Below are 24947 nucleotides of genomic sequence, written 5' to 3'. Positions count from 1 at the left end.
TTCCATTGACATTAGTTGGAGTTTCAAGACTTTAATGTTGCTGGATTTTGTCCGTTTTCTTATATAGTTTAGAAGAGGAAACCCAAGTTTTCAACCTTAAAAGGGAGTAAGGCAACTTTGTAGATGGAAACAACACAATGGTGACCTAACTTCTTGAAGGTCTTTTGACCATGCTGGTTCACTGAAAGTCTCTTCCAGTTAATCGACAGTGGTTATACTTTACATAACAGTGGCAGGTAGTAAGGAGTCTAAATATCCTTCAAAGCAAAATATAGTGAACTGAGTTCTGTATTGTTAAAAAGCACATGTTTAGTAAAAGATAGCAAGCATGCAATATACAAAAGCATTTTAGAAAGTAGACCCAGTTTATTATATATATGTGTGTATATATATATATATATATGTGTGTGTGTGTGTATGTATATATACACACACTCTCTCTCTCTATATATATATAGTTTTAAACAGAGGCCAAATTATATTGTTATTTATTAAACTTGTTAGTCACTTGTTATCCAGAAGTCTCCAAGTGACTTCAAACACATTTAAAAACATAAACACTTTTTTTATTAATGAAACACCTGCCATTCATATGATAAATAGTAATGAAAGCATTGAACAGCCCTTCAGACAAGCTTGTTCAGGATCATGGTAGGATGCAGTTAATCGCCAAAACCAGATGTTTAGTTTATCACAGTGATTAACAAAACAGAAATCTTAAATTCTTACAGCAAAATGTTTCAGCTTCTGCCTTCATCAGCTGCTCTGACAAAAATTATGCTATTTCTGAGGTGGTTGTTATAGACCTTTGAGGACGGAATGCTCAAAATACCTTCATTCACTGAAGCAAGGTGCTGCTGGTACTACCTAGAGAGGTTGAGGTCATGCAATATTGATGTGTTCACTGTGTGGCTCCAGAAGTTCTCTCTTTTTGCAAACGTGGTCGGATCTGTTGGTACCTCTGACAGGCTTGCACACAAACACACACACACACAAAACAACCCCCATCCCCCAACACCAAAGCTGAGAATTATTCTTTTAAGGAACACATTGAAATTTAGCCTGATCCTTGGAGGTTATCAGCAACACTGAAAGCAGGTTTTGAGGTAAAAAGCATGTCTTGTGCAAACCTAACTCATATCCATGGTTTGTTTTCCTTAAATCCTGGTTCAGCACTGTATTGGAAATGTAAACCATGGCTAAGGTTTGGTTACAAACCAGGATGTGAATGAATGACTTGAACCAAGTTTGCAAATCATGTTTGGAATTGAACCATAGTGAAGTGTTATGTCCGAACTATATTGTTAATATCACCCAGCTCCCTATTCTCTGCTTGTAAATTTAGAATGAAGGTTTGCTGATGTCTTCTTATGCATGCCCTCTGTACGTCTGTGAATCTTAATCAACCATTGCTAAGGCAATGACATGTTTTGTACTAACTATGGTGTAGCATTATGTCTGTACTGGGCTACAAAATTGCTAAAAGATGAGGGCTTTAGAATTGCAGTATAGTCCAAGACTAAGCATACTAAAGATGAGATATCTTTTTAACCCCTTACCTATCTAGGTTCTTAAGGAATTGATATCTATAATCAGATCAAAAAGTCAGATAATGCAGGGATCCAGCTGATCTTCCTATAATAGGAAATGGCAGGTGTATTAGATCAAAGCTTGGAAAAGACCATCACCCTTCCTTTGTTCATATTTGAGGGCTACGCTGTCTCGATGGCCTAAGAGGTAGAAAGGGCATACCTAACAGTCTGCCTTGCAATAAACTGTATTGAAAATGAAAAATGAATCTGTGTCGTTAAACAGCTAATTTAAATGATAAAATAAACATAAATCATACATATATTTTATCTACTGCGCAGTAACCGTCATCTATGATAATATGCTGATGGTTGCTAATTTTTCTTTTCATTTTTTGGTGTAACAAGCATAACTGTAAAATCTTTGATTTATCTATCTCATTTTGATTCACAATAGTTAAACGAATTAGGCAATTAAAATGCACTTTGCAATCAAATGTGTCGAGATACAAATAAATAATGGTTATGAAAGTGGTATAAAATACATTTCATTTAATTCATGTGTGTAATTTGGATCAATTCAAAATATTCATTGAATGAAATGAAATGCATTTCATTTCCGAACAGCATGTGAATTTCAGTCTGGAAATGTTATGAATTTCCATGGATGTCTCTTAACATTCCTAGCACTACTTTATCCTTGGCGTCTATGCAGCTAGACTTGTTAAATGCTTTTCTTTTTACTCCAAAGTAACTTTTCCCTTCTGTCTAAATTCTGCCTCTTTTATGTCCATATTTGTGTGTGAGTCTGAATTTTCCAACTTAAACTGCCAACTTTTATTGACACACCATGTCTTTTTCACTTTCCCTCATCCCCTTTCTCCAACTAGAATCCCACAGCTCTTTCTGTGGCATCTACTTTTGTTAATTAAAATACAGCCAGCTCTTCATAGCCTACCTTACATGCCATGTAGTATGCAGTCCATGTTGTTGTTTAGTCGTTTAGTCGTGTCTGACTCTTCGTGACCCCATGGACCAGAGCACGCCAGGCACTTCTGTCTTCCACTGCCTCCTGCAGTTTGGTCAAACTCATGCTGGTAGCTTTGAGAACACTATCCAACCATCTCGTCCTCTGTCGCCCCCTTCTTCTTGTGCCCTCAATCTTTCCCAACATCAGGGTCTTTTCCAGGGAGTCTTCTCTTCTCATGAGGCGGCCAAAGTATTGGAGCCTCAGCTTCAGGATCTGTCCTTCCAGTGAGCACTCACGGCTGATTACCTTAAGAATGGATAGGTTTGATCTTCTTGCAGTCCATGGGACTCTCAAGAGTCTCCTCCAGCACCATAATTCAAAAGCATCAATTCTTCGGCGATCAGCCTTCTTTATGGTCCAACTCTTACTTCCATACATCACTACTGGGAAAACCATAGCTTTTACTATACAGATCTTGTCTGTATAAAATCTTAGTGCCCGTTCACATTCCTCATCTAGTATTTAGTCTTGTAGGAGCCAGATTCCAGCTCTTGTACGCATCCCACCCCACGCAGAACATAACAGCCGATGAACTCATCCCAGTGTACGCCCCAGCATCCATATACTCCTCTCTTTATGGCAAACACATCCTGCCATTCACATGTGATGTTCCCCATCCTTGGGGAGGAAGAAGCACCAGAGATTGTACATTAACCTGCGTGACAATTGCCTGTGTATCTATTTCATTACAGAGATGCAATTAGATCTTGTTTACTTAAATTTTCTATTCTGTCCTGCTCGCTCTAAAGATCCCCCCCATTGCCTGGCTTTAGTGACTATTTCAAGGTATGGTTTTCGTTCATTCTGCTTGTAATGCTCTTTTTCTTTGTTTAATTCTAGTAGGCGGTTGCTGTCAGGCTACCTGCCCTACGAAGGCAATTTGACGAGAAAGCAAAGGTTAATTTTGATAGTAAGTGTAGCTTTAGGATATTGCTGCCCTTCAGGTCTTTTCAAGCCTTAAATTCTCCGACGATTGCTTGTTCTTTGGAAATGCTAGATATCATTGAGTTGGTGTAGTGGCTTTAACTAGAGGGAGTCCTCTTTCCTTCTGTCAAGAGAAGGAACTCACAGGCTAGCTCCACCGTTTTGAGGTTGTCACAGGCACCAGCAGTGCTCCTGAGCCAGCATACGATCGGCAGGGTCCGAAGAGGACCACCTTCATCGCTCAAATGATTTCCAGCATAGGTGTGGCAATTATGATTACCTTGCCATGGTCATCTGCGTTAGAAAAAAAATCTAGCTTTTAGAATGTGGCAGCTGTCACGTGGCTTTAAAGGCTCTGTCTTTCCATCCTCTTCCGTCGTTTACAAGGACTTAAAAGTATTCCTTTTGCTTCAAGAGATTGGTTTAAAAAAGAAAAAAAAATCCAGTTTTGCCTCTCTTTTATATATATGTATAAATCACATACTTCTAAAACGTTGAAACAACTGTAGGTGTTCCAGTGTTTCGGTAAAGTAATTATGACACGAGGGGGAGAAATGGCAGAAAATACTTTGCTTTCAGCGTGCGATCTGGCAGGGCCCACTTGAAGGATGTGTTTTGTTCCCCCTCTAGTGGCGGCCTTACTAATAGTAGTATGCTACCTTCACACCTGCTGGAGAATGCGTTATGCATCTCTTCAAGATGAAGAATTCTGCACTGGAGATCCTTATGGCTAAAGTTCTTTCCATCCTATAATTACATTGCTTTCTTGATGTTTTTCATACGCTTTTCTGTTTTGTAAACCCAGCAGCTATTCCTAGCGCTGCCCAGTGAGTTCTGCGTTCTTGGTACTGATGCTATATAATTGCTACAGCCCAGGAAAATACAGCCTCCCAAGTATTATTTCTCTCTCTGTTTCTTTTTCCTGCCTGTGCAATCATTGCTCAACATCTTCTCTTCTTCCTCTGTTGCTCTTTGTCTCCCTTGTTCCTACTTTCCTGAATACCAGCTTAATGCTGTACCCTCACCTCTGCAGCCCAGTTTGACTTCTGTCACCTTTCTCCTTGCCTTGGAATCTTTAGATCCCACATGACATAGGATTTGCCTAAAGCCTTTTAAAAAGAACAAATACAACTCTATGCATATCATGCTCCCGCATGGTAACTCCCAGTTGTCTCCACCCAGATTGCTGACCAACTCAACACTTTTGCTTACCTTATTTTCCCAGGCTATTCATTAGTTCCTTACATAGAACGTTGAGTTCTAAAATAAGGACAGGGATTCTTTTTTGTTTGTGCTCAAGGAAATCTGATTTTGTTGTTTGCATGTCTTAGAACGTTGAGTACTAAAATAAGGTAGGGATTCTTTTTTGGGGGGGGTCTGTATGTGCTCATGGAAATCTGATTTTGTTGTTTTCATGTCTTGGTTTCTAACCATAGCATTTTAGCTGCAAAGTATCCTATACATACTACTGTAACGTTTTGGTTGGTCGTTTTCCTTATGTGTATCTGTTCTTTTTTTAACTCCAAATAACTTGCCATGAAAAAAGCTGCATTCTCCCAAATTTGTTTTTTTAATTACCTTCTACTTCTTTATCTGACCCATTCCCATTTATGAAAATCTTGTCCTAGATTAGAGCACATGTTTATGTATGCCAGACCTTAATTTCTGCTGCACAAAGTATTGGATTGCACTAACTTGCTGCCATGTTTTGATGAGTGGGGGTTTGGTTTTGTAGGACGAGGAGGGGGGAATTGGGCAATAATAATTATTAGATGAATCCTGCCCGTAATCATCATTTTTAAATTGATCATGTGTACAGTCGTTTTCCAGGTACCATCACTCTCTAGCATGATGAGGATATACCTAGAATAGTGATAATTTAGATAGGAGCAGGCTTATCTCTTAATGGCAGGAAACTGGCTTAGCCTCCACCATAGTGGAGTCTGAAGTTTCACCCCTTTAGATTCCCTCAAATAATTATACTATTTACTCCTGTGGAGAGGAGCAAAGTGTGCCACTTGGGGATACAAATTCATCAAAGTTGCCTCTGTTTTCTTTCCTTCTAAATCTGGGTGGCCCAGGTCTCAGTGAAAGGAACAAGGTGGGGAGGAGAGCGAAAAAGGACTCTATAAACAGAATCTTCAGACGATCACCATTTCTTCACAACCTGCCCATAAGAATGATGGATATTTTGCCGTCTCCATAAGGGTAGCTTCAGACATTATGAGAAGCACATCTCTTAATGTCTGACAGGGACTGTGTTGCAGCAGGATGCTTAAACTGCACATACTTCTCAAGCCTGTTCATATCCCTCACTTATTGGCTTTACAGTAGATGCACATTATGCAGAAGCATTATGCCACCATGCATTTGACCATTAGAATAAATACCGACTTGCAGACACAGTTAACTGCTTAACAGTCTTAGAGATGTCCTTCATGTTTCGCATGGTGCAGAAACAACCCAGCCCTTGCTTAAAACTTCTCAGAGACTTCTGGAACTGTGGAGATTTATTTTGAAAAGGGGTTATTACCACTGTGAGAAACCTGTAGGTGTGCATAATTCTTCTAGAATGCTGTGACTAACCAATGCACCTTGTTTATATAAGACTCCTCAGTGTGGTTCCCCCCCCCCCCCACTTTCATAGTTCATAATCCTGGTTATCGCAGAGTCTGTCACGCTGCCAGAAACTCACAGGTGAAGTATGAGGCATTGTCCTGCTTTTAAATCTGTCCTCATAAGAATTTGAGGACTGCCTCTGTTTACGATTAATTAGGCAGGCTTTCATGTTACCTGTTTCCTTGTCTGTTCATTACAACAACTAGATTTCCCTTTTCTGTGGGAACGGGCTCTCCTTTATTAGCCTCTTTTTGTCCTGGCTTTTTAATTTGAAGCTGGAAGAAAGTTCAACGTGGCCGTGTCGTCGTGCCACAAACCCTAAGTCTTGCTGTTTCGACCAAAATTTTGATTGAAAAGCTCTCTCAGGCAGCCTGCACTTCTGTATCCTGGCTGACAGCGCAGGGTGCCCCTGCCCCTGTATCACCCCAATGTGACACACACAAAACCCCTCCAAAAAATGGCAAACCCCTTTGTGGTTGCTCATTTCAGGACAGGGCCTGCTGTGAAAGTGAGGCAAGTCTTGGGCCACAACTTCACCCCAGCTACATTCACTCAGCCAGCAATCAAGCAATAACTCACACTGCAAACAGCACAAACAGTCTTACCTCCAGCCTGATAAGTCTTACAACGGTTGTAGGGAGAGCAGACCAAGCAAAGCTGATGGGTCTTTATTCAGAAGTGTCCTATTAGGTCTTGGTCTTTCTGCCTCTGTGGCTCTTGTGAAACTTGACTGAGCAGCTTCTGGAGCTCTTAACGTCCCTAAACTTTGCTGGCCAACATGGTTGCCTTGCAGATTTTTGACGAGAAAGGTTCACAACCATCTACCTTCTCGAAAGACTTTCCCTAACTTACCTCTCCTGTGCTCCCAAGGTCTGTCTTTGTGTTTTTCTCCTGCAGCAATTCAGAGGTGATGATTATTCTTTATTTTGAAGGAGTCTGCTTTTGGATGTTAGTGGTGTGTGTGTGTGTGTGTGTGTGTGTGTGTGTGTGTATTTCCCCATATGCCCCAAAAAGACAGAAAACAGTTGGTTTTTTCCCTTGAGTTTTTAAAAATTATTCCAGAACCACAAAACTAGTTTGCAGTAGCCTAATCCTTTCATTGTGCTTTTAAATCAGATCATATTAGAAATCTGTCAGTGCAAAATTGAAAATAATATTCAAAATAAATAAATGAACAGGCTACAGAGGGACAGTATAAGTACCCATTATTTGTGGTTAAAATTTTAATATTATATAGTTTATATATGGATAACTTTGTCTTGCAGTCTTTTTTCTTTTATTTTGGGGCTGGGTGTCAATATTTGGTACAAAATAGGTGGTGTATATTTTTAAGCAATAGCCTACCATAGCCTAAATAATGGCCAGTCCAGAAGCAGAAACTTTCAAATGTAACTGGTATCTCAGTGGAGCTGATGGAGTAGCCCTGTTCCCCATCTCTCGCTCTGCTGCATTGAGGTGAAGACCACCTCAGTGGCTGTTTTAGAAGGACTTTGCCTGCTATCTGCTACCCTGTGGAAAGAATGGTAATGAACTGTTATGATTTAATTATGTGGCTGCAATTTTATTACCTTGGAAGGATGCGTATCCTGGAAAGTAGGATATAAATAACCATAATAAATAGATAGATAGATAGATAGATAGATAGAGGAACTAAGGGACTAGTTTTTTTGGACTACAATTCCCATCATCCCTGGCCACAGGTCCTTCTGGGTATGGATAATGGGAGTTGTAGTCCAACAACATCTGGAGACCCAAGTTTGGGAAACCTCGGACTAGATGATCCCCGGGGTACCTGCCAACCCTACATTTCTGTGATTCTGTGTGTGCATTTGTCTCATTCTAAAGTAAAATTTGCTGATGCAAAAGTTACACATCTAAATCCAGATATTTTGACACAGCATTAACCGACTTTCCCCGTCACTAAATAGTACTGTATTTTCATAAGCTCACAAGATTTTTGTCCTACAGTGCAAGTGACAGCATGCTTTAGCAAAATCATAAAGGAAGCTATCAGTATCTCTGGTTTAAAACTGTATTTTAAGATATTACTATGAAAGTAAAAGTCCTGGTATTTTTGCCTAGTTGGGATGTAACTGAGGAATGAGAGAAAGGAAAACCATCTTTTCCAAGACCAAAGTGGGGGAAACCAGCCTACCTCTGAATACATTGCACCTTCCACTCTTGACCTTCTTAAAAATAAATAAATTCAAACTCCCAGGCTCTGAAGTAGCAGAAGTCGGGTGCTTGGCCTGTTCCTCATGCATGTCGCTCCCATTCCTGTGCTGTCCAGGATTCATGGTGTAGATGCTGTGGGAAAATAAGATTCCACCCCCCGAATCTGAAGTGAGCCAAGTAGTAACTCCCATTTTGTAAGAAATTGACTTCAGTGCTGGTTGGCTGCCAACTTTATTTGCCACTTCTAAAATGAAGCTGTGGGATTAGCTCTGGTGCTACATCTTTCTGATTGCGATATGGATTTCCATTGCACACTAACCTCTCTGCTAATGAGTTGGCCTTCCATGCAGCAGCATGTAGGATCATTAACTTTGCTTAATAACCATTCTCAGGGCTAGTGAAGTCATATTTTTCTCTCTGTGGCATAGTGACTATCCATCTGTCTGTGGAGTGAAACTTTTATACTCAGTAGGTCTGAAAAGGAGTGGATTGTGAGCAGCCCGGGTGCTGTAATAAGACCTGAAAACTGTGGCTTTAGAGCCACAGCCACGAAGGACAAGAAGAACAGATGATGGGGACACAAAATGGAGGAATAAAGTTATTTGAAGTAGTTAGGAAAGCATTGCAGCGCTCATAAGTCAGCAGGAAAGACCCTGGGCTACTAGACAATTTGGTGTGTTCCTAACAGAGGGATTCTCCTCGCAAAAATATATTGGATTGTTATTGTATAAAGAATACTTTCATTTGTTTTCTAAGCCCTAAAGTTTCATGTTTTGCAAAGTTGGGTCCTAAAACATTGTGTAAAGGAATCTTTAGACCTTCATTGTGGTGGGTTGGACAAAATGACTCAAATGGTTCATTCCAACTCAATGAATCATAGAGTTGGAAGAGACCACAAGGGCCATCGAGTCCAACCCCCTGCCAAGCAGGAAACACCATCAGAGCACTCCTGACATATGGTTGTCAAGCCTCTGCTTAAAGACTTCCAAAGAAGGAGACTCCACCACACTCCTTGGCAGCAAATTCCACTGTCGAACAGCTCTTACTGTCAGGAAGTTCTTCCTAATGTTTAGGTGGAATCTTCTTTCTTGTAGTTTGGATCCATTGCTCTGTGTCCGCTTCTCTGGAGCAGCAGAAAATGATTTTATGACATCCAAAAAGAAGCTCAAACCTTTTTTAAAAATGAGATGCAGTACCTGTTAGGAATATTTCAAGTACAACAAGACCTGGTTTCCCTAAAGGAAAAGTCTTAAATGACTTCTAATGACCCTTGTAGACCGAAAGTGACTAATGATTCTTCAATTAATAGTAAAATCACAATGGCTGGCAGCCACATACGGGCGTGTAGAACTCGGAAACCTTATTTGGTTTGCATTCAGACCCTCACAAAAATCAGTGAGTAAATAGAACTCAAATTCCACTTACGGTTTCACAGATAAAACGGAGACCGCAGCTCAACACTGGTCTGGTTTCATTTGCTCATCACCTCCTCAGATAACTTAAATCTTGAAATTTTAGGGAAAGATATTAGGCAAACAATTCATTAAGTGCAACAATGAAGAAGGGTGACGGAGTGCAGGGAGAGGTGTGGGCAGCTGTCCCAAAATCTACAGCTTGCTGTTCCATGCTAAGGTTTGTTTCAGGCCTGTATAGATCATGTCTCCAGAGTGACATAACCTTATCTTGAGTAAATGCAGAGAGCATATGCCTGTGATAGACGTGGACCGTACCGATAACTACAATAATTGCAAGCCATCCATTTTGTTACCATTCTAGGTTCCATGGTTCCTTTCTCCATGAGGATTTTGCATGCTGAACTTCAGCAGTACCTCGGAAATCCTCAAGAATCGCTTGATAGACTGCACAGTATGAAAACAATCTGCACAAAGGTAAAGGGCAGTCAATCTTCCTTCAATACTTGGGCATCAGTAGCCTTGCACTTTCTGTAGGCAGAGTATTTAGAATGTCTGGAGCAGCCATCAAGCTTCAGTCATTCATTGCACAGTTATGATGCAATAATTCTTTGACAGACAGGGCAGGCTTAAAAGAAGCTGCTCTTTTCCAGACTCAGTGGAATTTGAAAGCGTTTCATTTTGACTGGCTCATGCTCTGTGCTCCGAAATCTTAAGATTTTGCTGTTAGAAATGTGAGTGTCCTTAACTCTGTATTTCAAAGGCCATTGCTACTCAGTTATGTTTTCGCTTTAAACAAACCATCAGCCTAGTAATGTGACAGACAGACAAACAAACAAACCTTGTAGGCTGGCAATATCCAGAGTTAAATGTTAGCAATGTATCCTACTTTAAAACATATCAATCTTCTCATTTAATAAGATGCTGGTAATTTTTGTTTTCATCAAACCAAACAAACCCGATCCTGGATATGAGAACAATGCAGCTGGATCCGACCAAAAGTCTTGCCTCATTCACAGAGGCCAAGCAGATGACTCCATCAAATCCTTAAGCAGGCCATGAAGGCTATAGGCATCTCCTCTGGTTGGTCTCCAGCCGCTTTTGCTCAGGGCCGTCCTTTCACTGAACATGGAGGCTACTTAATCACTGATAGGCCCAACTTCCATGAATGTTTTCTGACCCCTTTTAAAGACATCTAAGGTGGTGGCCACCACCATTCCATCAGTCGGCTGTATTGTGTGAAGAGTATTTTATTTTGACTTCCTTCAATCTGCTGCCAGTAAATTCATTGAGTTCTAGTATGATGATAAAAGGAGGGACCTTTTCTCTGTACACTTTTCCATATCAAGTCTTTGGACAAGATGCAGCTAAGTTGCAGCATGCACAGAACAAGGTCTGCCTGCACAACGGGACTTTCCCCCCTCTCCTCTCCCTGCATCCCCTAGATCTTCTCTGGAAGGTTGGGAAAAGACCCAGAACAGGTTCCAGGGGGCACAGGTGCCGGAGTGGGGGACGTCTCACTGCACAAGCAGACCTTGTTCTGTGCTTATCCTGTGTAGCACTACACTGAGTAAGACCTTTTGCCTTGTCCCCTCTTAGTCCTCTTTTTCCTCAATATTAAAATGTCCCTTTTCTCCTATGGAAGGCACCTCAATTTTCTGATGATTTTGGTTGCCTTCTTGCTGATTTCAAAGGCAATCCCACATGTAAAATATGGCAGCAGTCTAACTTCTAGAGAAGAAGAAGAAGAAGGGTTTGGATTTGATATCCCACCTTTCCCTTTAAGGAGTCTCAAAGCGGCTAACATTCTCCTTTCACTTCCTCCCCCACAACAAACACTCTGTGAGGTGAGTGGGGCTGAGAGACTTCAGAGAAGTGTGACTAGCCCAAGGCCAACCCAGCAGCTGCATGTGGAGGAGTGGAGACGCGAACCCGGTTCCCCAGATTACGAGTCTACCACTGTTAACCACTACACCACACTACACCGCACTACAGCAAACTGTCCCACAGACCTTGGGGGGGCAGGCAGACTATATTGGGGGGGGGGGGGATAAACAAATTCCTATGCCCCACGAATAACCCAGAGATGCATTGTAAATAAAGGGACACATTCTACTCAGGTAAAAACACGCTGATTCCCGGACCATCTGCGGGCCGGATTTAGAAGGCGATTGGGCTGGATCTGGCTCCCAGGCCTTAGTTTGCCTCTAGAGGTTACCAGAGCACAGAATACTGGTGCTATCCTTATCAGGATAGGCTAATCATCACAGCTCAAATTCACACATGCATGCAAGAGGGATGGGAAAGACTTTGCTGCAGTTGGAGAGCCTGTGGCCTTCCTGATGCGAGTGAACTACAACTCCCATCTGCACCAGACAGCATGGCTAATGATTGGGGGTGATTGGAATTGTAGTCCAGCAATAGCTGGAGGGCCACAGCTTCCCCATCCCTGGCAAGTCTCACTGTGAGAACCAGCAAGTGTGTAATTTCAAGTGGTTCAGTTCACTGCTTCCATTCAACATGGCAAGGAAAATGGAAAAGCTAATCTGTCTGCACCAGCATATTTAAAAACTAGCTAGAAGCCTGGCTAAACACTGCTCTTCTGCAAACAGCAAATCTTGTGCCAAAATCATCATTGGAGAGTTTGGAGGTCTTACTGGACCAAATTCAAACTTGCAGTTTCTTTTTTTTCTCTTTTTCTTTTTACATCCTACCCCCCCTCCCCCGCAATATGTCTCAAGGTGAATGCCTTCTTTCACCAGTGTCAGTCTTTAAGTGGTCCCAGCTAGATTTTCGAACGAACATTTTCGCAGAGATGAATGGGGGTGGAGGGAGAAATAAATTAACATCCACAGTGCAGTTTTTGTTTGCCTGAAGACAATTCCCTACTACGCTGGCTCCCCAGTACAAAAGTATATTGATTTATGTTAGGCAGGCCAGTGGTCCAAACAAAAAAAAACACAACTAAGAGCTTTAAAAAATGCCTTACAAATATATAAAAAAGCAAGGCCGAGTCTCCTGAAGTGTAGAATATTCAATTCTCATCTTCCCATGTGTTTAGTCCTGATAATGCCTATAGGCTACATATTTACTCAACAGAAAAGATGCACCATCTAAAATTCATCCTAGGAACAAGGGCACAGTTCTATATTTCATCAAAATGCCAGGAACACTTTCATGAAGCAACACAGAGAACCGTTTTTAACACTTGTAATAATGTATGTGTGTGACCTTAAAATTAAAAAAAAAAAAGAAGTCTTCTTTCAGAAGATGGAAGCTTTGCCCAAATGGGAAGAGCAGAAAGGAAAATAAATTCCTGGCAAATGTAAGCTGGTGGTAAAGGCAAGTGAAAGAAGAGGAAGACAATATCGCTAAACCCCACAGTGAAAATGTCTTCTAAGAACATCAGGAAATGAGTAAGGAGATGGTTGGGCCCTCACACATCAAAGGAGTGACAGAGGAGAATGAGGAGAAACTGAGTGAACATTTTCCCCTGCCTTTGTTGTGGAAGCTGTGGGCAGATACCTGTCCTGTAACTGATTGCAGGGAAGATGTCTGAAGAATCATGTCCAAGAGAGGTGACAAGAGATGAAGTTCCACGACAAGGGTGGGGAAAATGTTTCAGACCCAAAGGCCACATTCCTTTCAAGCTACATTTCAGCCACAATGAAGTCAAAGGAATCTACACGCTCATCCCTCTCTCAGCACCTTTAATGAACCACAGTTCCCATGATTCTTTGGGGGAAGCCATGACTGATTAAAGTGGGATGGTGGGGCTTTAAATGCAAATTGCAGCTGGGGCCTTCCATCTCTCAGCTGGCGGGAGCCAAAATCAGCACCAAAACAGTGCACTCAGTCCCCAGGAGAGGGAGTCCCTTATATTTGCTGATCAGCAGAAACGACTAGCTAATTAAAGTACAAGTGCTCTGGAATGAGTCTCATTTAGTTCTCTTAGGCCAAAGGATGCTACAAATCATGATTTTAGGAGTGATGGTATTTGAGGCGTCACGGAGGGAACCGAAGATCTTCTTCCATGCAGATGGGAGGTTTGATTTATAATTTGAGGCACAAAACCATTCAGAGCTAGCAGCCCAAATAATTTTCCAGATCATCACAGCCATCTTTATTTTAGCTTGCCCAGACTTCATTTTAATCACAGAAATCGTTCTGAAAGAAAATGTATGTGATACAGGATAGATCATTGTTTAACTAGGAATGAAACCCCCGCTGGAAGCTATAAAACTACCAAAGAGAGAGAACATTTGGGTTAGGTGGTGGTGGTTGTTTTTAACACCTCTTTTGGAATCAGCTTGTATTTTATTTATTTTATTGCATTGGCTCAGATCCAGAGTTTCCATGAAGGGGCCTTCTCTTGCAGCATGCTTCTCGATTGCTTTCTCCCACCAGTCCCCTGTGCCTTCCTCAACAACTGCTCCAGATGGTTGGAAGTACCTCAAACTGTAGAAGGGGGCTTCCGGGGGAATCAGCAAGAGTGGCTTCCCCACCCCTCTTTCCACCAGTGAGAGCCTCCACTGAATTGCAGTCCCTTTTGTGAACGGAAAGATAATGTCAAATCCAACCTATTGCAGGAAAGGGGCCAGCGTGTACATTAGCATGCAGAATATCTTGGATTCAGTCCCTGGCATCTCTTCAAGTGTTCAGAAAGCTCTCTGCCCGACAACTCTGCTGCAATACTGGGCTCGGTGAGCTCTGGCTTCATCTCCAAATGTCCACATATCTCTCACTTCCTCCAGGTAGTCCCAAGCTGGCGTACACGGGCATGATCCCAGTTTATCCTCCCAACAGTCTTGGGAGGTGGGCTAAGCTGTGACCGGCCCCATACCAGTTACAGGGTTTCATTGCTGACCAGCTCTTTGAACCCTGATCTCCTTGGTCTAGAACCAAGCACTCTGTCTGCACAATGGTGTCACCCGCCTGTCTGATTGACCAACCATGTCTTGTGACAGGCACAGTCTCAGTCACTGGCAGGCAGCCCAAATAGGAAGCCCTTGCTGGGCTGTCGTCACTGGTGAGCAGTGACTGGCTCCACGGATGACAAATTCGTTTAGTGGATTTATACAGTCCTCAAAGCAGCTCACAACACTGAACATGCTTACTTCAGTTTGTGTTGCACTGCTTTCGTTTTGTACAGGCTAATAACCCTCCCCTGAAGGAAATAATTGATATCCTGCCTAACGTGTTTTTCTCCAGTTATGTTCGGAATAAGGTAAAGGGTAAAGGACCCTGGACGGTTAAGTCCAGTCAAAGGTGGCTATGGGGTTGCGGCGCTCATCTCTCTTTCAGGCTGAGGGAGCTGGCATTTGTCCACAGAATATTAACTCTTGGGTGTATGTCATTTCAGCCAAGCAGCAGTATGAAAGCATTCTCTCTTTTTCTTCTTAATTGATTTGAAGGGTGATTCCTATTACTTCCAATAGATTGGTGATTTCAAAAGTTGCTCCCATGGGGTGGGGAGCCCTGTTTGAATCTTTGAATATGGTGACCGTGACTGATTTCAGTTTACAAATATTTGCTTTCACTCTGGAATGGTGTTCAAACTCAACAAAGTTGCTTAAAAAAATATTCATTGCAGATACTGGATAACTTGGAATGTGGCTTTGCAGAAGATGGAAGCATGACTAACATTACCCAAGAGAACAGGCAAGGTAGGCACAACCCCTGAAGCCTTTTCTTCCACAGTCGGTGTATTTTTATCACTTGCCCAAATACTGTCAAAAGTTCTCACAAGATTGCTCTGTAGCTGTTAAAACAGTGGCATTGTCGCTCGTAGAGCCTTTAAAATGATGCACCCCTGTATTTTGATTGCTGGGAATCATTTCGCAGATTTGCTTTTTACTTTTGATCGTGGCGATGCATTAAATCACAATCTTCTCTCCAGTTTCAAAAAAAAGGAAAATCGCTGCCATTCTAGAATGACAGATTTATGATAATAGCAGTGCGGTGCTTAGAAACCAAAGGAGCATTTAGTCTTAAAACTCCGCTCATTGTCCCCATAAGGCTCTCTACCTGATATTTGGGGTTCTTGTTTGAACCCGTGGCTTGGCCTCTAAGCTGTCAGTTGCCTGTTGGGTTGTTGTTGTTGTTTAAGGCTTTTCCACCCTACAATGCCACATTTAATTTTTTTGCAGGGCTTCTACTTTGCCAATATATCCCCAAGAGTGAAAATACCCCCCCCCCCGTGTATTGTTTTTACTTGTTAAAATGTTTTGTGTTTTTGTATTGTAGACCACCCTGTGATCCTTGCAGGGGTGTCAACTTGAATAAAATATTTTTTTTTGGGGGGGGAGATAAGCCCTGCCTTCACATAACTGATCACATGTAAGGTTGCTGTGCTGGATCTTGGTCCCACCCATGAACAGATGGAGTCTTTCTGTTCACTGATGCCTGGTTAAAAGCCAAACTTCTTTTTTTCATTTAAGATGATTGACATTCTTGACGAATTTCTGTTGTGCTGTGCCCTTAGCAAAGTTTATTTTAGGTCTCTTGACTGGTTCCATACTGTGAGAAAGCCACCTGGGTCCAGGCAGGCTAGGTTGAATTAGACACGCTCCCTTGAATTGCCTGCATATAAATCTAGTCTTCCTCCTGTTGCATCGAGTAATTGAGGGTCCAGCCAGTCTTTGTGGGCTTGAATCAGCCAGAGGCAAGGCACTTATTACGGGGTAGACAACCCGAGCATCGTGGTGGAAGTGTGACGCTTTCTTGGGGTACAGTACTCAAGAATGAACTGGGATCATAAAGAACTGGACGAAGAATTAAACTGATACAAAGGTCTCAATAGATTATTAAAAACACAATAAAACATTTGTCCGTTCTCTCTCTGGTATTACTTTGACCAAAATACACTAATGCCCTCATACAACTTTTAACAGGGACACCCCTCCCTGTCCTCAGTGTATTGACAACGGCAGAACTAGAGAGAAATGTGTGGGTGGGGTGGGAAATAAAAATTCTTCAGCAATGTTATGACACCCCAGTGTAGAAATGGCCCTGTTTCCAGTGACTTTGCTTCAACTCGTAGAACGTAACATGTAATGAGAGAGCGGTTCTGAATGTTGCCTTTCTTTTATCAAATAATTATAGCTAGCCACTACCCATCTAGAATTAGGGGGTTAAGGGTATGACTGCAAGATAAGGGAAACCAATGTTTTTTTGCATCTTGAGTCCTGACTGCAATGGAAGTAGCCATCCAGGCAAAGCTTGCTAGTGTTGGTGGCTATGGGATGTTCGTTGTCAGAGCAATCTAGGGCTAGTTACGTAAAGCCCATTCTAATCCACACAAAGAAACCCATAGTTGCAAAGCCTCAAAACTACTTGAGAGGGGGAACCATTAAATATTGGGGTTCCCGTTTCACTGTGTTTAACCAACCTGGCTCCAAATAATTTTGCATTGTTTCCCCGCCAGCTACAGCTCCTCTCCTAGTTGCGCCCTGTGGTCCTTGCCTCTGCTCCCCACCCTGCAGTATGATGGTTTCTGTCTGCCTGCTCTCCCTCTCCTTTGGCGCAGCTGCTTTTCAGAGCTCAGCTGAGCTCGGCGGCGGAGGCTAGGAAGGAGAGGCAGCCAGCAGAATCTTAAGGGGAGGAGGGGGGCTTTTGAGCATCTGTGAGAGGTTGTTATGCGCGTGGAGTGCGGCAGCATTACAGCTGCCTGTCTGCCTAATGCTGCCCAGAGGACACTTGTGGGGACTATTGGCATCTCTTCCAGAGTAGGTCAATCAGATCTGCTCTCTGCAAGGGCCTCTGGTGCAGTTTTGAGCTGCAGGAAACTTTCTCTATCTGTTTTTGTGCGCGCTCCAGCTGAGGCAAACCTTTATTTTTTGCCTTGTGAACTGTGACTGGAAGCAAGCCTCAGTTCTTTCCGGGATTAGATCTGCAGCATAATTTCCCTACTGCTGCTCTTAAGTAGGTGTTGCACAAACCAGCTTGTTGCAGAGCAGGGCAGGACATCGCATTTGCCATTTGTTCAGTGGGAGGAAAAAGATTTAGCATTGCACCATTTTCCTGGCAGTGCATTGCTTCCATTCCCTCCTCCTCCTCCTTCTCCTTCTTTTGCAAGGCATCAGGTCCTACAGGTGCTCCCCAGCACACAGTTCCCAGAGCAACAAAAAATGCACAAAAAGGATGCAACCGTAATATGACAGTGGTTACAAATAAAAATGAACATATTCTCCATAGCTTTGCTCTTATTAAAAAGAAGAAGCAGCTTATTTGTATTGTAATAATGCATCTTATATAGGTTTGCTCAACCTGATAGTGGACCTGCTTCACTTCCACTGATACCAAGCAGCCGTAGGAAGCATTGGTGGGTTTCGGACAGCTTTGCATCATCTGTAGGGAAAAGGATAACATCCACATAATGTGCAATTTTTGCTCTTGGGCTTTCTAGGTCAGGAGTGAGGATATGCGGGGGGAGGGGGAGTGTGATGTGCATCCATGCCCACATGTACTCACACATATGCATATAATAGAAACAAGGGGTGCCAACTTGAATAAAATATTGGGGGGCAGGTAGGTAAGCCCCGATGCACATAATTGATCACATGGCATGGCACACACACACTATTTGAATGGCAATGCCCATCAACTCGAGGGACCTCAAATATTGGGGGGGGGGGGGGCCGCAAAGGGATCTCCGTCCCTAGGAGTTGGCTCCTATGATAGAAACACACATAATTATTATTTTTTAATGGTGAATGCTGCTTGAGTTTTAAAGGTTGGGCAGGGCATTCATTTGAACTAATCTAAATGAATAACTCTCTGCTAGTCCTGGATGTGGCAATTAATAAGGAGTTAAAAAAAAAAAACAGCAGCAAAGGTTTGCAGCAATAAAAAGAGCGTACTGTGTCAGACAGGAAAATTGGGGCACATTTCCTTGCCATTCCGGCAATTCTATTGCACCTTCCTTTCTCGGTTCCTCTCCTTGCGATGCTCCTTCTGAGTGATAACCACAATCATGGGCGCATCGTCATCACCTTCACCCTGAAGGCAATTAAATTGGCAGCCTGATCCTCCGCATCAGAAGTGGGTCTCGCAGAACGTCCTCCTAAGTGCGCTTCGGATTGCAGCCCTGGACATATTTAACTACAAATTAGAAACCATTCCCGCCCCCCCCCCCCACACACACCCTTTACACTAGCGCTCATTTTGCAACAGGAGAGGCTCCGTTAGTTGGCTTTGCGACTCTCGGATCCCTTTAAGCAGCGAACAATCAATGTGCGCCATTCCTTTTCACACAGCAGGAACCTGTCTGCAAGCGAAGGGAGCGAGAGATCGGCTGCTGCTGCTATAATACGCAGCAGCCTTTAAACCCCATGTGTTCCAGTAGCGTAGGGGTGTCAGACCAGCTCGGCAGCATCTCATATGCCAGAGGCAAGAGTGCAGGACCCCAGACCAAGACAGCCCTTCAACATTCATGCTCTGGTTGCAAATTCAGGTTTTTTAAAAGAATTGCTGGTCAGTTTTGAAGGAACTGAGCAGTGTAGATTTTAAAGCTTTTAATGACACGGTTGCAAACTAATGCTTGCGATAACTCAGCACCCTTTCCCTTTCCCCTCTCCGCCTTTTGTTCTGCTGTCGGGGGAAAAAATGGATGCTTCCTTGCCTGAGCTAAAACCTGAGAGGTCGTTTCCCAGCTTTGCGTTATTGCTTCATTTATTCCGGCAGTCTGTTCCTCTCGCCAATCAAGCCTCGCGCTATCGAGAGGGTGCGGGGTTTTCCGTGCAATGCTAGCAGAATGCTAGCAATACTGCGCTCGAGATGCAGCGGTGTTAACGAGGGGAAATCATTTAAATCAGAACGCATATGACTGATAATTGATGGCTAGGGAAAGAGCTTCTAATTTATTTGTGCACATTCACAAGCTGCTCTCATTTTACAGCCTCCGTTCAGCTGTGGAGGTCACGTCTGGGCCGGGTGATGTACTCTACGGCAAACTGTCTGCTAATGATGAAGGTAGGTGGGTACCGTCATTGCAGTTACCATATATACTCGAGTAGATTCTCAGAGAAGCTGAGGATGAGTTAGATCACTGCTTGCCGTTACGTGGGGTGTAAGCCGGATGCGCCTGCTGAAATCACTTTAAGCAGCCATGCAAGAACGAGGCAGAATATACATTTTTTATGGCTGGATTTCCAACCTGCTATGACCACCGTCAGTTTCATGCCTTCTCACTCCCTTTTTCATGCCTGGTGCTTACGTTTGTTCTACTTCCACTTGTTGACGATGCCACGGGTTTCAGACTTGACATGTAGTATTTAAATGTGTTTAAATACTACTCAGGGTCCCTTCCAACTCTGTGATGCCATGACACCGATTCCCTCGTGGCTTACTAACTCAAGAGTTTTCAGATCCTTTTGTTACGACGACTATTAATAAATAAGGTAAAGGTAAAGGGACCCCTGACCATTACGTCCAGTCGTGACCAACTCTGGGGTTGCGGAGCTCATCTCCCTTTATTGGCCGAGGGAGCCGGCGTACAGCTTCCGGGTCATATGACCAGCATGACTAAGCCGCTTCTGGCGAACCAGAGCAGCACACGGAAACACCGTTTACCTTCCCACTGGAGCGGTACCTATTTATCTACTTGCACTTTGACGTGCTTTCGAACTGCTAGGTTGGCAGGTAATAATTAATACCTTTGAGCTAATTCAGATCCTTCCGAAACTGAAATCTCTACGTGGTTGAGTAAATTTAATTTCCCAGGCCCTGTTCTCCTGGTTTCCTTTTTTTAAAAGGCTGAAATCAGTCCACGTGTCCAAAGAAGGCCAGCGTCTTGATTTAATGCAACTCTTAAAAGCTAGCTCTCAACACCCAGAACATTTCTGCGTGGAAAGATGAAGGAAAGCTTTGCTTCCCCAGCAGCCATCCACGTGCCATGCTCTGTTGTCAGTTGAGGTCAGCTTCTTCCTCTCTACTGGATCTATGATCCCTGTACGGACAGTTTTGCAGCATTTGAACCAGTCCTGATAAATTAGCTGGCCTGTCTTACAATGGCTAACGTGCCAGCTCACGCAGCTTGAGCAGATTTTGGAAATCTCAGAATGGCGGAAGGAGAATTTTGCGAGTCAGAGTGAGAAATTTTTAATTATAGAAAAGGCTAGGCTCCTGTATTTCGTTAATTGTCGTGATAAATTGCATCGCTTCTGGAACCTGGCATGCGCATTTAACAGACAATGCTTAAATGCAATCCATATGCACGAATGTCAGCAGGGCTGCAACATGAAACGTAATCATATGGAGCTGGCAACGTGAAACAAACCCTTTGCATCACTTGAAAGTAGCCCCATTCAACAAGCTACTTGCATTGCTTGGAGACTCCTTGGACATTGCTATGAACCATTTTATTTGCGGCACATGCAGAGAAGCAGTATACACAAATAACATGACCGAAACCAACTTGCTGATAACACTGTACAACAAAGCATTTGTGTGAAGCAGCACTATATGTGGTTCTTAAAGGTAAAGGTAAAGGGACCCCTGACCATTAGGTCCAGTCGTGACCGACTCTGGGGTTGCAGCGCTCATTTCGCTTTATTGGCTGAGGGAGCTGGCGTACAGCTTCCGGGTCATGTGGCCAGCATGACTAAGCCGCTTCTGGCGAACCAGAGCAGCGCATGGAAACGTCGTTTACCTTCCCACCGGAGCGGTACCTATTTATCTACTTGCACTTTGACGTGCTTTCGAACTGCTAGGTTGGCAGGAGCAGGGTCTGAGCAACGGGAGTTTACCCCATCTCAGGAATTCAAACCGCCGACCTTCTGATCGGCAAGTCCTAGGCTCTGTGGTTTAACCCACAAGTGTCAGCCGCGTCCCCACTGGTTCTTAGCTAGTGCAAAATGCATGCATTCTGCATTCAATCAACCAATCAATCAATCAATCAATCAGGGTTTACCATGCCATTATTGAAATTACTGGAACAGCATGAGAGGCCTTTCCCCACAAAGAGATTGCCACGTACCTTCTCACACACAGCTGCATTTCAAACCAACAACCCCACGCCAGCTTGAGTTTATGATTTCCTTCCTATTGAATGCTGGCAATGTCAGAGTTTTATTTGAAATGGACAAGCTTTTGTTTATTGAAGGAGTGATAGTAGTCTTCAAGAAACTCTATGGGAAGCTGGTTTTTGTAGAGGCAAAGAATACTGTGAACTCTGACTGTTGGAGACAGGTTCAAATCCAATATATCTGTCAAATGGGAGTCAAATAATAAAAGACCTGGTGAGGGGAAAAACTTTTTTTTAGCATACTTGGCAGAACAGTGGTACCATGTAGGTGATTAATAGTGATAAGAGGAAAAGATGCTTCGTTCTAGGTAGGAAATAGCAACAGTATGCTATAATAGCCTGAAGATCATAGCAGCAAGAAATCTTTTAAAAAACAAGGAAAGTATCACTTTAGCATTTTAATGATAATAAAGTGCAAAAGTAAGATCCCTTTTAAAATATCCCTTTTTAAAATACACAGGTTGTATAGACGTCTTTGTTTCTACATTCAACCCTTGCTCCTCTTCTTTGTATTAAATCTATCTTGTATCATCTCCCTTTAGTAGCGGCTGGCCATCTGTTTGTTTTACTTTCCCCCCTTCTTTATAATTCTTTTGAAGCACCGCAACTCAGTCTTAGATCCAAATGCAATCATGGTTTGCATAAACAGCCATCTCTAAACACAGCCTTCCAAGACCATTTTGAGAATTCCGATCTCTGCCTTGGCAGCGTTGTGTTCAAGCGTTAAGCCCTTGTTAAAAAATTTCTCGCAACTTGCCCGTCGAATATTGCTGTCTGCACTTCCCAGCTCAGGCATTCATTTCCATGGAAGATTCTTCCGCCGAGAGCAATGTTCACATCCTAATTTCAAGGAAGGAAATTGGATTTCAAGGCTGCGGCCACAATCCAGGGAAACTGCAGGGCTTTCTTGCTTGGTAGGACGTTTAATTTTGGTTTTCCCTCGCCTCCCCGCCCCCAAAGCTTCCCACAACTTGCAGCAAGCCATCTCTGGATGCAATGGACTGAGAGGAAGTCTCCCTTCAGGTGCACCAAAATTCCTTGAGAAAGGCGCTCTCTAGAACATGGCGTGCCTTCTCCACAGACCCATCCCTATGGTGGGGAGCGTGAGCCACAGTGGGAACATGGGAACATATCTTGTTTGTCTCATTTTGGGATCGCAGAGCTGCGCCCTGCCTGCCCTGCTGTGAACAAGTATCCCGACCCTGCTGAATCAACAGCGTTATCTGCCATTCGTGGAATCACCGCGCTCCCAATTCACATCCGACACGCAGCGTGGCGCCACGTTCATAAGTCATGTATCCCCATCCATGCGCATTTGCACTTCTGCAAACGCCGCGGATTTATACAGTGTTGAACCATGTGCCTTTTAGAATAAGGGAGGGGGAGAAATAAGCTTGCCCTCCCCTTACATATTTCCCCCTTTCAAAAAATGTAGTTAATGAAGAAATCCAGTTAACGTAATGTGTAATTTGGGGTTGCTATAAAAGCATTCGCCTTAATTTTCATAATGAAAATTAATCACAAAATCACACAGGTAAAAATTAAAATCACATGAGTACAGATAATTAAGAGTGTTTGTTTACAAGAATTGGGCGCATTTTTATTTTTATTTTACTTTTCATGCTTTCAAATAAATCATTTAGTTGTCAGCTTTGATTTCACGTGTAATAAATAAACATTAGGATTTTGGGGGGGTTGTTGTTTCTTCTGTCATCGGTGTAAAGTACAATATACTACCATCTAGTGACATCCCTCTGTCTCTCCCTCCCCCCCCCCCAAAAAAGTGCTGTTTTCTAGTGCTTGTGTTCTAACTAATTTTGGAAATAGTTTCTTTCTAATGAAGAACACAGGGAAAATATGGTGCTGTGGAGATTGGTGAGAAGGTATAAGTAACCAGTCTAATTAAAACAGCATTTGCTATTAACTGGATTAATAGCAGTATTGCACCTTTTTTAAAAAAAAACGTAAACTGGTTAGGAGTGAGCTCTTAACACTGGAATGAGGGCATGCCATTTAAATACCAATATGAAGAGGAGGCCACAGACTATAGTCTGGAGCCCCAATGAATGGAGAAAGGGATTTGGAGTCAATTATGCCTCATTTTTGCAATCAACCCTCCAACTTGCAGATCAAAGGGTTTTGTATGAAGAGTTTTACTCTTCTGTTCCATTTGGAAGAAGTCTCCTGTTTTATAATTGTAACAGCTCTGTCTATATGTAACTGCATATTATCTGGCTGTAGCCTGCCCTGGGACCTTAAGTTGAAGGGCAGGTGAGAAATCTGATAAATAAATAAAATTCAACAAATAAATTGACAAAGGGCTGCTTATCATAAATTTCACAAATAGCCAGTATTTGCCCATAATGCTTGAGAGGCTGCATTCTGCACCGTAATCCTGACAGCAGTACAACCTAACTGGAAAATAACTCTGGCTGTTTTCTTTTTTCATGAACAAAGACTTTGTGTTTGAGTGCTAGAAGGTGAGTTCTCCCCACACTACTGCATATTTCCATCCTCCTTCATTTCCCCCCTTCTTTTCTCTTGAGCATTCTACCCTTGCCTTTTCCTCCCACTATATAGATACAAAAGAATCATCTAACTATGAAACCGGTATGGAGGTTTGCGTTTACTGATAGCACTGAGATAAATAAATAGTAACATGAAGGGGAAAACAAATGAACATTAATTTTCACCTGTACGTTTCCCCCTCTGGGGCAGATTGTTTCATGGAGTGATTTAAGTTGGGGAAATGGTTCAGGGAGAAAGATTGAACCCTTTGCTCCACTCCCAGGATTGCAGCTCCCAACTGAATCGCCTAAAGAAAGTCAGAACTGGAGAAGAAGGGGAAAGATCCGGAGCCAAGGCAGTTTGCTTATTTGGGAGCAATTACTCTGGGTCTAGAAGGGTGGCGCTGTGGGTTAAACCACAGAGCCTAGGACTTGCCGATCAGAAGGTCGGCGGTTCAAATCCCTGCAACGGGGTGAGCTCCTGTTGCTCGGTCCCTGCTCCTGCCAACCTAGCAGTTCGAAAGCACATCAAAGTGCAAGTAGATAAATAGGTACCACTCTGGCGGGAAGGTAAACGGCGTTTCCGTGTGCTGCTCTGGTTCGCCAGAAGTGGCTTAGTCATGCTGGCCACATGACCCGGAAGCTGTACGCCGGCTCCCTCGGCCAATAAAGCGAGATGAGCGCCACAATCCCAGAGTTGTCCACGACTAGACCTGATGGTCAGGG

At 43.0% G+C, this 24947-nt stretch overlaps 1 protein-coding gene and 1 long non-coding RNA gene across 9 annotated transcripts in view; one reads left to right on the top strand and one right to left on the bottom strand.

Annotated features, from left to right (window-relative positions):
• Positions 1-24947, top strand: part of TRAPPC12 (trafficking protein particle complex subunit 12) — a 52638-nt gene that overhangs the window by 15913 nt on the left and 11778 nt on the right. For all 8 annotated transcript variants that reach the window (XM_083431607.1, XM_083431606.1, XM_083431610.1 and 5 more), the window contains 3 exons: positions 10054-10166; positions 15283-15355; positions 19588-19661. In XM_083431607.1, coding sequence (XP_083287733.1) covers positions 10054-10166; positions 15283-15355; positions 19588-19661 — 260 coding nt within the window. The remainder of the gene's footprint in view (positions 1-10053; positions 10167-15282; positions 15356-19587; positions 19662-24947) is intronic.
• LOC310673466 lies at positions 7291-10043 on the bottom strand. Its single transcript, XR_014509044.1, has 3 exons — positions 9703-10043; positions 8258-8409; positions 7291-7576 (listed from the first exon to the last, which is right to left on the bottom strand). It is a non-coding gene; the product is annotated as an uncharacterized lncRNA (long non-coding RNA).

This window comes from Podarcis tiliguerta (genome assembly GCF_965153285.1).
Source record: "Podarcis tiliguerta genome assembly, chromosome: 3".
Classification (NCBI taxonomy): Eukaryota; Metazoa; Chordata; class Lepidosauria; order Squamata; family Lacertidae; genus Podarcis; species Podarcis tiliguerta.
The sequence above is the reverse complement of the archived record's forward strand: the minus strand, read 5'-3'. Positions and strand labels throughout refer to the sequence as shown.